The sequence below is a fragment of the Vicugna pacos genome, chromosome 6 (assembly GCF_048564905.1).
Source record: "Vicugna pacos chromosome 6, VicPac4, whole genome shotgun sequence".
Classification (NCBI taxonomy): domain Eukaryota; kingdom Metazoa; phylum Chordata; class Mammalia; order Artiodactyla; family Camelidae; genus Vicugna; species Vicugna pacos.
Window position 1 is genome coordinate 91,781,752 of NC_132992.1, and position 15,032 is coordinate 91,796,783.

General features: G+C 57.4%; 1 protein-coding gene across 5 annotated transcripts; it reads left to right on the top strand.

Annotated features, from left to right (window-relative positions):
- The first annotated feature begins 204 nt into the window (after window positions 1-204).
- On the top strand, window positions 205-8,318 carry DLK1 (delta like non-canonical Notch ligand 1). Of its 5 annotated transcripts, none has more exons than XM_072964001.1 (7): window positions 222-436; window positions 1,656-1,719; window positions 2,235-2,365; window positions 5,283-5,424; window positions 6,942-7,055; window positions 7,341-7,623; window positions 7,843-8,318. In XM_072964001.1, exons 1-7 carry the CDS (start codon window positions 370-372, stop codon window positions 8,089-8,091), a joined length of 1,050 nt encoding a protein of 349 aa, XP_072820102.1. In that variant the 5' UTR covers window positions 222-369; the 3' UTR covers window positions 8,092-8,318. The 5 variants fall into 5 exon arrangements, with proteins under 5 accessions (XP_072820104.1, XP_072820106.1, XP_072820101.1 ...); XM_072964002.1 differs by having other exon boundaries at window positions 7,849-8,318; XM_072964003.1 differs by lacking the exon at window positions 6,942-7,055 and having other exon boundaries at window positions 205-436.
- Window positions 8,319-15,032: the final 6,714 nt, after the last annotated feature.

Here is a 15,032-nt window from a genome sequence, read left to right on the forward strand (position 1 = left end):
TGTGCCCGTCTAGCCAAGAGTGCCCCGTGTGCGCGAGCCGGTTTCCGGGACGCCGCGGTGGTGGGGGGCGGCCCTGCGAGGGGCGGGGGTCACCAGGACTGGCCGGCGCCGGCCCCGTGCGCACGAAGGCGGGGGCGGGGGGCGGAGGCCGCGGGGGGGCGGCGGTACGAAAAGGGCGGCGCGCGCGGCGGCGGCGGCAGCTCGGCGGCGGCAGCGGAGAGCGCAGCGCGCAGCCCGGTGCAGCCCTGGCTTTCCCCTCGCCGCGCGCCCGCGCCCCCTTCCGCGTCCGCAACCAGAAGCCCAGCGCGGCGCCCGGAGCCGGACCCGCGCCCGCGCCGCTCCCGGGACCGCGACCCCGGCCGCCCCGCGATGACCGCGACCGCAGCCCTCCTGCCCGTCCTCTTGCTCCTGCTGGCCTTCGGCCGCAGTGCCCATGGTGAGCACCCCCCCGGCGGCCCGGCTCGCGCCCCCTCTGGGGAAGCCTGCGACGCCCCCCGGCCGCTCGATGCCCCGCGCGCCCCGTCCCGTGCGCCGCGACTCCTGCCCGTCCCGCCTAACCCTAAACCCCGTGCTGCGCCTGCCTCGCCCTCCTCGCCACCCTCGCATGCCAAAGCCCGGCCCGGGAGTCCCGGGGGCGGGGGAGGAGTGGGACCCCGGCCCCTTCCCGCCCCGCAGAAGTGGCGCTCGCAGGGTGTCGGTGCGCCGAGAGAGGAGGTATGGAGAAACGAGGTGATGCTGGGGAACCCTCTGTGGAAATGCTCTGAGGTGCAACTTTGGGGGTGGGGGTCCCTGCTTGCGTGTTTGGGAACAGGTCTGTGGGGGCACTGGGAGATGACTTTGCCGTCGTAGCCCCAAATTCCCAGCCAGGAGCCCAGCCAGAGTCCTTCCTGCGTGGCGTTTGTCTACGTGAGGGTCTGCGACACTTCTGTCTGCAGCGGCCATCTGTCTTTGACAGCGAGAGAGTTGCCCCCTTCCCGCAGGGTCCCCCCACTACCACCCCACCGGTGGTTAAGGGGGGCTGTCTGAAACGCTGGAGAGAGTTAAAGTAAACACACACAGTAGGTGCCCGTTAAAGTGTCAGAATCTCCAAATAACGTCAGAATCGCAGCCCACTTGGCAAAACCCTTGCGCCTCCTTTGAACATGAAGAGTCTGGGGTGGGGGAAATTGGGGAGCTTGTCCTGGGTGCCTGGTTTAACTGGGATTAACCTTTAAAAAAATCCAGACGCCTCACCTGTGAGTCCTCCAGGTGAACCTGTCTGGGCTTTTCCACAGCTGAATACCTCAAAATCTGCTGCCCCTTTTGGGCTCACTTTGAGGAAGTGAGGGTTTGGCTGAGTGCTTAGGGGTCAAAACCTGTCCGCCCGCTGCCTCCTCAACCCTGCTTTTAGGATTTGATGTTTATAATTTCTTTGAGGGAAATGAGGTGTTTGACCTGGTCCTAGGAACTGGGCAGTGTGCTGTGGTCATTCCATAACAGGAACATGGCAGAAATTTTTTCCTGCGTGAGTTGAGATGAAGTGCCTACTGTGTGCGAGGCTGGTAGGACCCGCAGAGGGTCGTCGGCTGCCTCTGAGGAGGCGGTGGGCTGTCTGGGCTTCGCCTCGGCCTCCAGGGCCTCTTGAGGTGAATGGTGTAACCTTTCTTGTGCCCCAGGAGCTGAATGCTTCCCGGCCTGCCACCCCCAAAATGGATTCTGCGAGGAAGACAATGTTTGCAGGTAATGGAGTGTCCCCCCTCCCAGGCAGCTTGTGGGGGGATAGGGCAGAATTCTGGGGAGTCATGACGTCAGGCAGAAGAATGGGGGGGCCTTGGCCCCTGGACTGCAGCAAACAGCTTCCTCGCCCCCGCAGAAAAGGTGGGGGGAGTGCGGAGGAGAAGAGCGCGGGGTGGAGGGGGAGGGCGGCGGAAGTGGTGGGGACTGGACGGCCACAGCTCCTGTCTGCTTTCTCAGAGGTGGGGTGGCGAGAGAGCCTCTTGCAGGGTGAGACCACTGGCCACTGCGGCAAAACGCAGTCCTGCCTTTGGCTCTCGGGGACCCCTCTGCCTGCTCCCGGCCGGGCTCCTGTTTAAGCCTCTCCATTCAGGTGACTGGTACTGGCTTCCTGGGACCTGCCGGCCCAGCCCTGTGCAGAGACCACCATGGGCTCTGGGTTCACAGAAAGCAGCCTGGGTTCCTTCTCCGGCCTCTTTCCCCAACTCATGTGTCTTTCTCCCCCACCCCAACCCCTGCAGGTGCCAGCCTGGCTGGCAGGGTCCCCTGTGTGACCAGTGCATGACCTTTCCTGACTGTGTTAACGGACTCTGTGTGGAACCCTGGCAGTGCATTTGCAAGGATGGCTGGGATGGAAACCTCTGTGACATAGGTTGGCACGCGCCCCGGCCCACCCCCAGCTCCACCCCCCACACCGTGCCCCCAGCCAACCTCCTCACAGCCTGGTGGCTGCCTCCCCTCCCCCTCTTGCCTTATCCCAACACACCAAGCACTCTGTATGGTAATGATCTGTTCATATACTTACCGCTGGTGCCGGGAGCCTCCTCACAGGTAGGGACACAATTTTGCTCCCCTCTGCACCACCAGCACCCAACACCGGAGAAGGCATGGGGTGGGGGGTGGTTAGAGGGGGTTGCCAGTTGAATAAAGAGTCACCAAATAAACACGCCCACAAAGCTGGGAGGGTGGGGAACCCAGAGCTGAGAAATCTGTCCAGGGGCACTGAAGCTCAGGGAGGGAAAAGGACTCAGGGGGTCGAAGAGCCAAGACTCTAAGAAATGCACACAAGAGACTGTTAAGGAGGCTGTAACAAGCAAGCAAGCAGTGGAGGGAGGTGGGGGTGCTGGGTGCTGAGTGGTGGAGGCCTCAGGGGCTGAATCAGAGCTACTGGGACAGGACTAGGGGCTGTGCTGGAAGAAGTCAGGTATAGGGGGAGGTCGGGGGTCAGGAAAGGCTGAGAAGCCGCTAAAGGGCAGATTGATGTTATCTGTTGATTCCATTAATTTATGCAGTCTTTGTCCTCCATTACCCTGGGCAATTGAGAGTTGGCTGTCACTGCATTTTCAGGCTGCGAAATGCTCATCCGAGCCCATCCTCGTTTGGCAAAAGCTGCCCCGAAGCCCAGGCAAACTAAGGTCCTCTAGAAAACTCCCAGCAGTGTAGGCAGCTGCCGAAGGGCCTCTGCCCCTCGGTGCCCAACGTCGGCAAAGATGAGTGGTACTGATAGGGGAACTGAGGCTTGGGGAAGCAAAGGTGTCTGCTCTGGACACCTAAGAAGTCTAGGAACAGCCAGCTTTAGAACCCTCCCACCGCGGCCCCAGAAGTGAGTTACTTCTCATCTTGGGCTGTTTCTAACACCCTCGCTTAAGGAAAACCTAAGAGCAGGTTGTTATCGCCCCTGCCCCAGTAACCAAGGCAGTGGGTTTTCAGAACCAACACAGCCTCCGTCACGCAGCCTCAGGTCCTTGAAGCCTGCCCCCCCCCATGGTGCAGGCTTTTCCCCACGGCTGACTCATACTCTGGCCAGTAGAGCACCCCTAAGTACCTCTGTGCTGTTTGGGGGACCCAAGGGGTCCCAGAAAAGCTGCCGTTTGGGCTCAGGGCTTTTAGCCTGGAGCCCACCCTCTTTGGTATGGAAGCCCAGGACTCCCCTGTGGAGTTTTCCAGACAAAAGCTTGGACGGCTGGGTCCAGAGGAAACAGCCCTCCGGGTAATTGCCAGCCCTCTCCCTTTTCACCCATCTTTGAGGCTGTCACGGCCACAGCTGCTGCCCCAGCAGCCAGAGACCCCCGGCCGCTTTCTCCTGGTGGCAGCTTAATCCACCCGACTTTGGGGTGGGAGGCCCAGGAGGGGAGAAGGTGGGCTGATCCCCGCTGCCAAGGCTTGACAGTGCAGGCGGGGAGTAGGGTGGTCGCCACCCCTTGAGCTTAAATATAAGATTCCCAGTGACAGGAGAGCTCTGAGCAGGGAATTAGGAGCCTGCCGCGGAGGCTCAGCGCGCTAGCGCCCGGCGCCTTCCCGTAATGATAAATCCTCTTTATGTTGTCTTGCGCCGCGCCGGGCTCCCGAGGAGCGCGCCTCGTGCACTCTGGATCAGCTTGGCGCTCAGGCTCTCCCTTATTGATTGACTGCTACCTCCCCGCCACGAGTGTGCGGGGCTCTTGAAAAGAGGGAATAAATCTGCACGTGTGTGGCCTCAGCACCCGGGACCCCCGCCCAGTCCGCCTTAACTGGCTGCGTCTCTGTTTGGCCCTGGCTTTCTGTTTGGCTGAGGCAGCAGCTTGGAGACTGGAAAACCAGAGCTGAAAGGGCTCTTAGCGATGGGCCAGGGAGAGCCCCTCCTTTTCCCGGTGGGGAAAGTGAGGCACGGTGTGGGGAGGGGCTGAACTCAGCAGTCGGCTGGTCGTGGGCAGAGAAAGGGGCTCTTCCTGGCCCGGCTTGGGGGCTGGGGTCCCCCCTGTCAGAGAGCCCCTGACCCAGGCCCCTTTGTTCAGCCCGTCCCTGCCTCGCTGAGCCCTGGATAATGAAGTGTGTGTGCCGGGAGGTGTGAAAAGGCGGTGGAACCATCCCAGTGTTCACGGAAACCCGTGCTGACAGGAGAGCACGCGATAGTTCTAATTTCGCTGCCTTCAAAAGATGCAGCCTTTTTTATCACGGACCCCCTTAGTTCAGAACCTGAGAGCGGAGAGACCACCAGGAGGCGGAGGCAGTGCTGGGGCTAAGTCAGGTTTCTCGGCCCCTGACGGGGGGCTTTACATCTCATTTCCCTCCTGCCCCTCTTTGATGGAAAAGTATGAAGGGCAGCTGATGTTTCTAACAGCTGGGCTGCACTTGCCCCGTCCCGAGCAGCAGGGCCCCGCTCCCGTCCTCTGTAGCGAGAAACTTGTCTGGAGGAGACAGCCATTAGGGAGGGAATCTTGACTCTGCGCGGTTTGTGGGAAGGGAAGGGGTCGGTGGGGAAGGTTGTGCTGCTGGACCCAAGGGGAGACCTGGTGCCAGGAAGAGGGCACAGCTGTCCTGGGTTGACTGTCCGTGAGTGGCTGGGACTTTCTGTCTCTGACCTGATGCCAGGAAGCCCCTTCTGCTCCCTGAGCGGTTTACTCACTTGGTTGCTACCCCCTCTCGCTCAGGACCCCACTGGGCAACCCTTGGCAGTGGCCACAAGCAGAGACGTCTAGGCAGCTCACACGGGGTCCCCCTGGGCCAGATGGAGAGGGGTCCCCTGCCCCCGCCTCCTTCCAGCCTCTGTGCTCCCCCTCACCTCCCTGTGGTTCTCCCTCCTCCCCCAGACGTCCGGGCTTGTGCCTCGACCCCCTGTGCCAACAATGGGACCTGCGTGAACCTGGATGACGGCCAGTACGATTGCTCCTGTGCCCCTGGATTCTCGGGAAAGGACTGTCAGAAGAGAGACGGGCCCTGTGTGATGGATGGGTAAGTATTCTCTGCGGGCTCTGTGTGATCTGATAAATGCTGCTTTTGATTCCTGTTCTACACCCCCAAAGACCCTTTCAGCCTCACCCAGTCGGACCTGTCGCCTGACAAAAGACCAAGTAAGTGCTCATCCTGCGCCCCGCGGGGGGCCGCCCTGGATCAGGGTATTTATGGGAGAGAGTGTCATTTCCATAATTTTTTCAAACAATCCTGAAGGCGATTTCACATTCCCCTGACGTTCCGAAGTCCTGACGTGTGTGAATGACAGTAGATTGGGACTGTGAACCAGAGCTCAGAGCTGCATCATTTTCTAAAGGCAACATAATAAGAGATCAGAGTTCTGCAGTGCCTGAGGCTGTTTTTATGAAACCCACTCCCCGGATTGCAGGGGTGGGTTTGGGGAACTGGCGGGCTCCGTGTTTGGGTTTTCCGGGATGTCTTAGGAGGGAGCCGCTAGGCTGAGGAGGAGGGGAGAAGGGACGTCGGCCAGCACGGGGGCGGAGGTGGGGGGTGACAAGGCCCAGGAGCCGGGCTGGGGAGTCCAGCCCTTAGCTATCCCCAGGGAGGAGGGGGCTCCGGGGCTCTGGGAGGGGGGTACAACGGATGGAATGGCCACCAGCCTCTCTGGTGCCTCTGAGGTCAGCCGTTTCCGGCCCTTATCTGCTCTGCGCACTGAGCCAGTCCCACCCTCCGATGGGGCTTAACTGGAGGCCCAGAGAGATGGAGAGAGAGGCAAGAATTCAAAGCTGGGGGTGGGGGCGCCCCTGTCCTGTGAGGAAACTGGAGCTTAAATGCATTCCGGGGCAGGGGCGGGGCTGGTGGGGGGGTGCAGAGAGCCCCGGGAGTCACGCAGGCCACGGGCCAGTATTTGTGCAGCATCTAAAAACCAATGTCCAGGAGGGGGCAGGGGAGAGGGTGACCGGTTCTGCCTCCTAGCAGGAAGGGGAAATACAGAGCGAGACCTTTAAAATATTTTGCTTTCCTCCCTCACAGACTTAAACCAGTCTGTCAAAATAGAGCCCGAGGTCCTTGAAATTCCTTCAGAGCCCAGGTCCTGTGTTGCCCTCACCCCTGAAGCAGCAATGCTGATTTCTTGCGCTTAGAGCCCCTTTCTTCCCTGGAGTTTTGGCATTTATCAGATGACAAAGGGTCTGCTCGTTTAAAAGCACTTACATTAAATGCTCCGTGTGCTCCGCTCTGAGCAAACAGCTTTGGTTTGCAAGCTGCACTTGGGTGAATGGGCCACTACTAAACAGCCGCGCACAGACAGAGCGCGTATTTCTTTCACTGAGAGTCCCCAAGGGTTTCCTGCGTAATAGCCTGCAGGCTCACTCCGCGGAAAGTAAAAATAAAAAATAATAATAAGGGGTCGGGGGCAGTGGTGGTGGGAGAGAGTGAGTGAGGGAGGGATGCCCTGCGTGGCTCTGCCTCAGTGGTCAGGGGTCTGGGGACAGGGACGGAGCCCAGGGGAGGGGCTTGCTGCAGCCCCGGGTTGTGACTAACTTTACCTCTCTCAGCCTCAGTTTCCCTACCTGTCCAGTGACTAACCATCAGGCCTCTGGTCGGAGAGATGACCCAAGAGGTGGGAGAGGAGATAGGCTTCCCGGCCCGGGAGGTCAGGCGTGTTCCAGGTTGGCAGCGTGATGGGGGTGGGGTGCACACTCCGCTCGGGGGTGCATCCCACCTCGGACACCCCGGGAGCCCCTCGCAGGCAGGGGTCCCAGTGCCCTGCGTGCCCCCCGCCCAGACCCCCTGGCTGGCACTCAGTCACTCATGCCATGTGCTCTGAGCACCTGCCCTTTCATCAGGTCCCAGGAGGTCTGTGATGTGGCAGGAGCGTCCGTCCCCCAGCCCCAGCATCAATGTCCTAGCCCAGCCCCCGAGGGCCCTTTACCATGTCCCCTGTTCTGTTGCAGTTCCCCCTGCCAGCACGGAGGCAGCTGTGTGGACGACGAGGGCCAGGCTTCCCATGCCTCTTGCCTGTGCCCCCCTGGCTTCTCAGGCAATTTCTGCGAGATCCTTGTGACCAACAGCTGCACCCCGAACCCATGCGAGAACCAGGGCATCTGCACCGACATTGGAGGCGACTTCCGCTGCCGCTGCCCTGCCGGCTTCGTGGACAAGACCTGCAGCCGCCCGGTGTCCACCTGCACCAACGACCCATGCCTGAACGGGGGCACCTGCCTGCAGCACTCCCAGGTGAGGTTCGAGTGTCTGTGCAAGCCCGAGTTCACGGGCCCCCTCTGTGGCCGGAAGCGCGCGGCGGGCCCCCAGCAGGTCACCCGTCTGCCCAGCGGTTACGGGCTGACTTACCGCCTGACCCCCGGGGTGCACGAGCTGCCAGTGCCGCAGCCCGAGCACCGCGTCCTGAAGGTGTCCATGAAAGAGCTCAACAAGAGCGCTCCCCCCCTCTCCGAGGGCCAGGCCATCTGCTTCACCATCCTGGGCGTGCTCACCAGTCTGGTGGTCCTCGGCACTGTGGGCATCGTCTTCCTGAACAAGTGCGAGGCCTGGGTGTCCAACCTGCGCTACAACCACATGCTGCGCAAGAAGAAGAACCTGCTGCTGCAGTACAACAGCGGAGAGGACCTGGCTGTCAACATCATCTTTCCCGAGAAGATCGACATGACCACCTTCAGCAAGGAGGCTGGCGAGGAGGAGATCTAGAAGGCGTTCCCGTTCCCACCACCCCCGTATTCCCGCAGCGCCCACTCTACGCGGTCTGTTCTAATCTTTGTGGTGGAGTTTGCTATCCTTTGTGTCGATCTGGTGAACGCTACGCTTACGTATATTACCTTTGTGATGCCGTGTGACCAACGCAATGCCAGCCGACCCCTCTTCTCTCTTCTTAATGCATGATCAAAAATGATAATAATAAGAATTTCATCTTTAAACGAGTAAAAGAAATAAGTATGTTATTCTAAACTCTTAACAACTTAAATGCAAAAAAATCAAAAAGACCAAAAAAAAAAAGGCAACAGAACCAGGGCTCGGTGCCGACGTCCCTCTCCGAGGGGTCTCGGTCACAGGGTCCTCGTGAAACCGTTACGAGTGCTGTACGTTGACCAGTCACTGTGAAAGGGCTAAAATCTCTTTCGTTCGTTAATTCTCACACGCCACTTCCGACTTGCACTCACATTGACACCGCAATGCTTAGATCTTCCCAACCGAGTTGAGATTTTGCAGAGTGCAGCGGCCGCGTGTCAGGCAGAGAGGGAGTGCCCCGGGCTGGTGGCTGGGGGGCCGGGACCTCGTCCCAGCCCTGCCACTAACTCGCTCTGTGATCCTTGGCGAGTCCCCTTTCCACCCCGGGCCACCTTTCAGCCCCTCTCCAAAGAGGGGCTTGACCACAGTGACCACCAAGGTCCTCTCTTGCCCTAAAACTCTGAATTAGGAACGAGGGGGTAATGAACCAAAACAGTTCCTGACCCTAAAAATTAGGATCTGATGAAGACTAAGTCTCATCCTGGGGTCCGAAGGCTTGGCCTATCCTGGATGTACACTTGACGTACTGAAATCAGTTCTAACTGCATTTCTTAAAGTGGGGAGCCTCCTGGCTCACTTCCCTTTTGGAAACGATTGCCTTCTCTGAGTCGCCATGTGCAGTTGCACCCTACTTACCGATCCAAAGCCCCAGTGCTGCTCCTGACTTCTACCCCGTAGGCTAGAGATGTCCCCTGAAATTTAATGCACCTTGAACCACAAGTGCCCCTGGCGCATCTGAGCAGCAACACAGCCCTCCCCAAGGTGTTCACAGGGCTCAGTGGAAATTGTTGCTTGTGGGGCATGTTCTAGCTCTGTGGCCGCAGTGGTACCAGACCTGGCCTACACAGCATGGACTCCATTCGTGTTGCTGAGTTAACATCCCTCAGATGTCGAAAGACCTAGCCAGTTTCTGAATGATAAATTTGACTTTTTTAAGACAGAGCATCTATCTTTTTTGCAAAAAATCGAAGGAAATGGGACAGAGCTCTGTTTAGCTTTCCAGCTCTTAGAGTTGGGCAGCTAAACAGCCCTTGGGTACCAGTTATAGAAATATTTTTGCTTCTTAGAGTATTTGAATAGGAATCTATACTCGTAGCTTTAGTGAGTCTCACCTGCAGTGTTTACCTTGCTTGTCTGTAAGCCATCATCACCTGCGTCACCTCAGCCATTCAGATCACCCACACACACCGACATGCGTCACCGTCATCGCACCATCATCGACTTCATGTCTCTTCAGCCACCGGTTTACCGCCCCAAGTCCCTTGTCATCCTGATTCACAGCCCGACCCTCATCTCCCCAAAGCTCTCGCCTGACATCTCACCGAGCCATTGGCCCCATCACTCCAGTCCCTTCGCCTTCCCAGCCCCAGTTCCCCTCCACCCTCGCCACCTGGTCCCTGGTCACCTGCACCCCACAGCCCCGTTACCCCCATTGCTGACCCCTCCCACTCTCGCCACAGACCCTCCCCACGAAGCTCCCCACCCTTCTCCTCCCTCTCCCCACAACAGTTCACCCTCAATCCCCAAATCCTGTCCCCACTGCTGAGCCCCCTCCCACTCCAGCTCCTGTCCCTGCCCCCTGCCCCTCCCTGCCCTGGCTCCCCAACTCCCAGTCTCTGATAACCTCCTCCGGAGCCCCTCCTTCTCCTCCCCCAACCCCAGTCATCGGAGTCATCACCATCGCATCTCATTTTGAGTTTGTTTTAAGAAATAAAACTTAAAAAAGACAAAAAAAAAGAACTGTTGGCACGGTCAGGCGGGTGTCTGGCATCCCGCCTGGCCCCTCTCGCGTGAGACCTTGATCGAGACCGCTAACGGTTCTGATCCTCAGTTCCCTCAAACGCGACTTCTCAGATTGGACGAAGTGATCCAATTCTCTACTCCACTTATTTGACCACCGTGCTGTAGAGAACAGCCTCGTCCCCTGATGACAAAGACACCCCATTGTTAACTTCTCCTTGACTAACGCCTCATCGGTTCATCCTTCATCCACCACCCATTCGATCAGGAAGCATCTCCAAGCACCTGCTGCGTGCAAGGCAGTGCGCAGGGAGCTGAGAGCACGCAGGATGAGGGCCGTCCCGGAGGGGCGCGGACACGCAGGTGTCCCCAGGAAAGCCCAGCTCAGTGCAGGTAAAACAACGTGGGAGTGGAGCGTCCCGAGCGGACGCCTCCCTCACAGCCCGACCATCTCACTTTCCCACGTTTCAAACTGTCTCTTACCAGCACTCGATGAGGCCGCCCCCCAACTCCACAGCGCCCACCCGCACACATCCCGCGAGATCAGAACAGGGTCAGCAGCCTCGCCACGGTCTTCACGTCACGCAGAAATGGTCCATTCCATCCTCTATGGGGTAACCAGATTCTGCTGAGAGTGTCGGGATCTCTGACTGCCCATCCACACCGCCGGTGTGTTTGGAGTAGTGTGTAGTTTACGCCAATAACGGAGAAGCTCAAAGACAGCCATCCAGGACATGATTGCCAGTTTGGTCCTCAGACTGAGAGAGGAGCGGGCGTGATGAGCTTGTGAGCAAAAAATTTCGAACATGTCAGTGATGTGCTCTTTTTAGCTTTTCCGTCTCTGCAACCAGACATGCAAAAAATTTTTGTTTATTGAAAAAATAAACAAAAACCAAGGGCTAGTAAAGTGTTTCTCTGGTTTGTTGTGCGCCGCATTACACACGTCCCTCCCCGCTGGTGGTCTTTGACCCGGGCAAGAGGGGCCAGGGGCCCACGCTTTGGAGGGCCCTGCTCTGGCCCCATCCAGCCCTTCCCATGAGGCAGAGGAGGCTGCAGGCCTCCCAGGTCACACACTGAGGTCCGGAGCTCAAGGATTTCCTGCCTTTGGCCCCACCCCCAGGGCCTGCAAGGGGCCTCTTCTGTCCGTCTGTCTCTGATGGGTGGCTGTGGGTGGGTGGCGTGGCTGGAGCTGGAGCGTGAGGGTGAGGGATGAGGGGTGAGGAGGTTCCACGTGTGAGTATTCGAGGCCCCCCAAAAAAGTGCTGAGGGCCAGCTCTCCCCCACCCACCAGATTCCAGCTCAGAACTCGGGGGGGTCCAAGAATTCCATGCCGAGCCCGGGCCTTCCGGGACTTAGAGAAAGCGGGGTCCCCAGGTGAGGAAGCAGAAGAGGTTTTGTTTGCTACTAAGTCAGCAGGACTTGGAGCCTTTTAAACGTCGGCACGCCAAGTATACTCTTGACTTGGGCCTTGCTCGTGATGGAGGGACCGGCCTCTCTTCTGGCCCCGGGCCCTGGGCCACAAGCGCGTGCACTCAGCTCAGTCAAATCACTCACACAGCGGCCACCTGAGAGGGGTCAGCTAGAGCTCCCACCAAAGGCAAAGGAGCCTCGGTCAAGTCCCTTATCCCTGCTGGCCCAGCAGGCCGCCCGGGGGCGGGGTCTCCATTCCTCCTTCTCTCCTCTGCCAGGTCACTGTCACCGCCCACCCAGCTGCCCGGCCAGGCCCCCGGGCATCCCCAAGACGCCTCCTCACCCGGCCGGCCGTGCCTCCTCCCTGGGCGCCGCTCTCATCCCACTGCCCTCGGCCCGGGAGGGCGGGGTGTGCGCCTTGTCAGAGCAGGAACGCACGGGGGACAGCAGGGCGGTACCGTCTCCGAGATGGGTGCTGTTCCGAGAACTAGAACAGAAAACAGGATGACAACGTTGAGGCTATAAATGCGGAAACTTCTACGAAAGGGATTTTTCTAGGAAAATATCAATTACCACAATGCCTCAGTGTGGCCAGCGGGAGCGGCACTGGGAAGGGTCCCCCAGGTGGGCCAGCTGTCTGTTACCTGATTCGGGGCCCAGAACGTTTGACCCATTGATGGAACAGGGCCTTAGACACAGTCCCAGGGCAAAAAAAAAAAAAAAAGAAAAAAGGAAGGTCTTTCCATTCTTTTGTCAAAACTAGGAGAACCCCAATGCTAACACCTGACGAAGTTAGCAAAAATAAAGTCACTGTCCTCGCTCCTGAAGGAAGGAGGGAAATCTTCAACACGGTAACAAATCAAAACCAGGCAAGCGTTTCTGCAAAACCCTGTGATCAAGTAGAACATTCTCTGGGAAAGCAAGTCTAATTTAGTCTTAATAAATGTACCCGTGGACAGCGAACCCTGGAGTGTCCGGGAGGGAGGAAACATGATGTGTGTATGGCCGGAGTCCCCGCTGGCCAAGCCTGGGGTCAGGCAGGCGGCTCTGGGAGGAGAAACCAGCCGGCCTGTGGACTCGCCCCCTCCCGGGGGCTGCATGCCTGCGGGGTTGGGTCAGCAGAGGTGAGGGGAGGCTGAAAGGGGGAGCCTAGACATGGAAACTGGGGTGCCTTGGAGGGAAGGGAAGGGCTCAGCGCTCAGTGGCCCCAGCCAAGAGGGCCCGAGGATGGGGAAGGCGCAGAGGTGGGGTGGGCGGGAGTGAGGGCGAGGGTCGTGCGTGCATCAGGAGGATGGTGGCCCTTGCACGGCGCCTCGAGCCTGGGGAGCTGGCCACTGGAACGCCCAGTGAACTCCGAGTGCGGAAGAGACAGGGGCTACAAGTGGAGAAAGCGGATGGAGGGAGGCTTCCTGCTGGGGAGGGAGGAAGGGGGCCCCTGGGCCCGGTCGAGGCTCCCAGCACAGAGAGGCCTGTTGGCAGCTTTGCATGGTTCCAGGACCATCCGGCCCCTGGGTCTGGGGATATTGCTAAGCCAACTACAGATAATAAAATTCTTATGATCTCAGGCCCTGCGGCTGTCTTCCCTTTAGTGTCTCTACCCCATGGCTGAGGAAGAAAGCCTTGGCCTTGCATACCACCCATCCAAGAACCTCGTGTGGTTGACAGGAGGAGGGAGGGGGAGAGCCCTGCCCCAGCCCCCGGGCCTGGGGAGGAAATGCTCAGCTAATTCCCAACCTCAGAGGGCTTTGCCCTGCTGAGAAGTGTGTTTGGAACCGGAGACTCCTGCACTGGGACCATGGCGAAGGTGCAAACGTAAGAGTGGACCAAATTGCAACCCCCAGAATAGGCCAAAAGAAAAAAAAGTTTAGGTAGATGCCAGTGGGAATTTGATAAAATACATCCTTGATTTAAAAAAAAAATGGAGCAAATTAGGAAAAAGTATGTATCTCCTTAATGTCATAAAGAACTTCTATCTTAAACAATGCTCGGTATCCTAATGATCAGTAAACCCAAAGGCAGGTAAGACCATGTCTTTTGCAGCAGGAAAGGGCTCTGCCCTCAGAGTCAGGGAGGTCTGGCTTTGCACTTGGCTCCGGGCCGCGGGCCACCTACTATCTCCACGTCTACTTCCTTCATCCGCAAAGGAGCCGTATTGCAGTCAGCTCTGGCCACCAGAACAAAATACCACAAATACCACAGACCTGGTGCTTTAAACGACAGGCATTTATCGTTTATTTCTCACGGTTCTGGGACTGGGAAGTTGAGATCAGGGTGTCAGCGTGACAGGGTTCTAGTGAAGGCTAGCAGATGGCCACGTTCTTGTATTTTCACATGGTGGGGAGAGAGACAGGCAGAGACAGAGACAGAAGAGCGAGAGCCCACTCCCTGGTGTCTTCTTACAAGGCCACCCATCTCAGGACTTAATCACCCCCAAAGCCCCAACTCCACATACCATCGCACTGAGGGGTAAGAGCTTCAAGAGAGGACTTTGCAGCGGGAGGGGGACGCCATTCAGCCCATCCCAGGCAGGTAAGGAGTGAAATGTGTACCACGATGATTCTAACCCTTCTAGCCAATGTAATAAAGCGAGAGAAAGCAAAACACGGAAAGGAGAGTAAGTGTTTATTAAAGGTGGTATCGCTGTCTACCACAAACACTCGGGAGGCTGGCCTGAAGGTAACATGAGAAGCTAGCAAGACAGCATGCCTGGTCGACACAGATGAAACTGCCTCCCTGCAACATCCTGTTAAAAAAATATAATGGCCTGAGTAGCTAAGTCAATGTTATAAACATGCTAATATCCCCCAAATTAATTCACAAGTTCAATGCTACTTATTGGCATTAGATTATTAGAAAATACGATTTTAAGGTTTATCTTTAAAAAAAAAGGAAATGATAAGAATAATAATAAAAAATAGTAAATGGGCAAGTTTGCACCATCAGATACTACAACCAAAAGCCATAAAAGTAAAAATAGGGTGTCTGTCATGAAGCAGACACGTAATACTGGTTTTCTGAATAGGGGAATAGACTAATGCATGCATGAATGAGAGCTTTGAAAGAACCTAATTTGCAGCCTCACCTTCTTATTTTATTTACAAATATAGAAAACAGACCAAAAGAGTGACTAGGCTGGAATTCTCAGCTGAGGACGACTTCGCCCCTCAGGAAACATTTGACAATGTCTGGAGATATTTTTTGTTGTCGAAACTGGATGGGCACTGCTTGCACCTAATGGGCAGAGACCAGGGAGGCTGATCCACAGTCTTAAAAGCCCCAGGGACCCCACAACAAAGAAGTATTTGGCTTCAAATGTCAGTGATGCCCAGGTCGAGAAGCCTTGGTTTAAGACGGCAGGGCAGGAACGGGACGATTATGACAAGAGCACACAGCTGCGTCTACGCAGTCTGCACTGTGCTGAGCACTTTACTCCATGCCGCCCCCCCGCCCCGCTTTACTGAGATATAATTGAT

Excerpts from the sequence above, each read along its gene's own strand:
- DLK1 (XM_072964000.1), top strand. The coding sequence starts at position 370 with ATGACCGCGACCGCAGCCCTCCTGCCCGTCCTCTTGCTCCTGCTGGCC. Across the intron at positions 1,720-2,234 it reads GAGGAAGACAATGTTTGCAG|GTGCCAGCCTGGCTGGCAGG; the intron begins GTAATGGAGTGT and ends CAACCCCTGCAG. Across the intron at positions 2,366-5,282 it reads TGGAAACCTCTGTGACATAG|ACGTCCGGGCTTGTGCCTCG; the intron begins GTTGGCACGCGC and ends CTCCTCCCCCAG.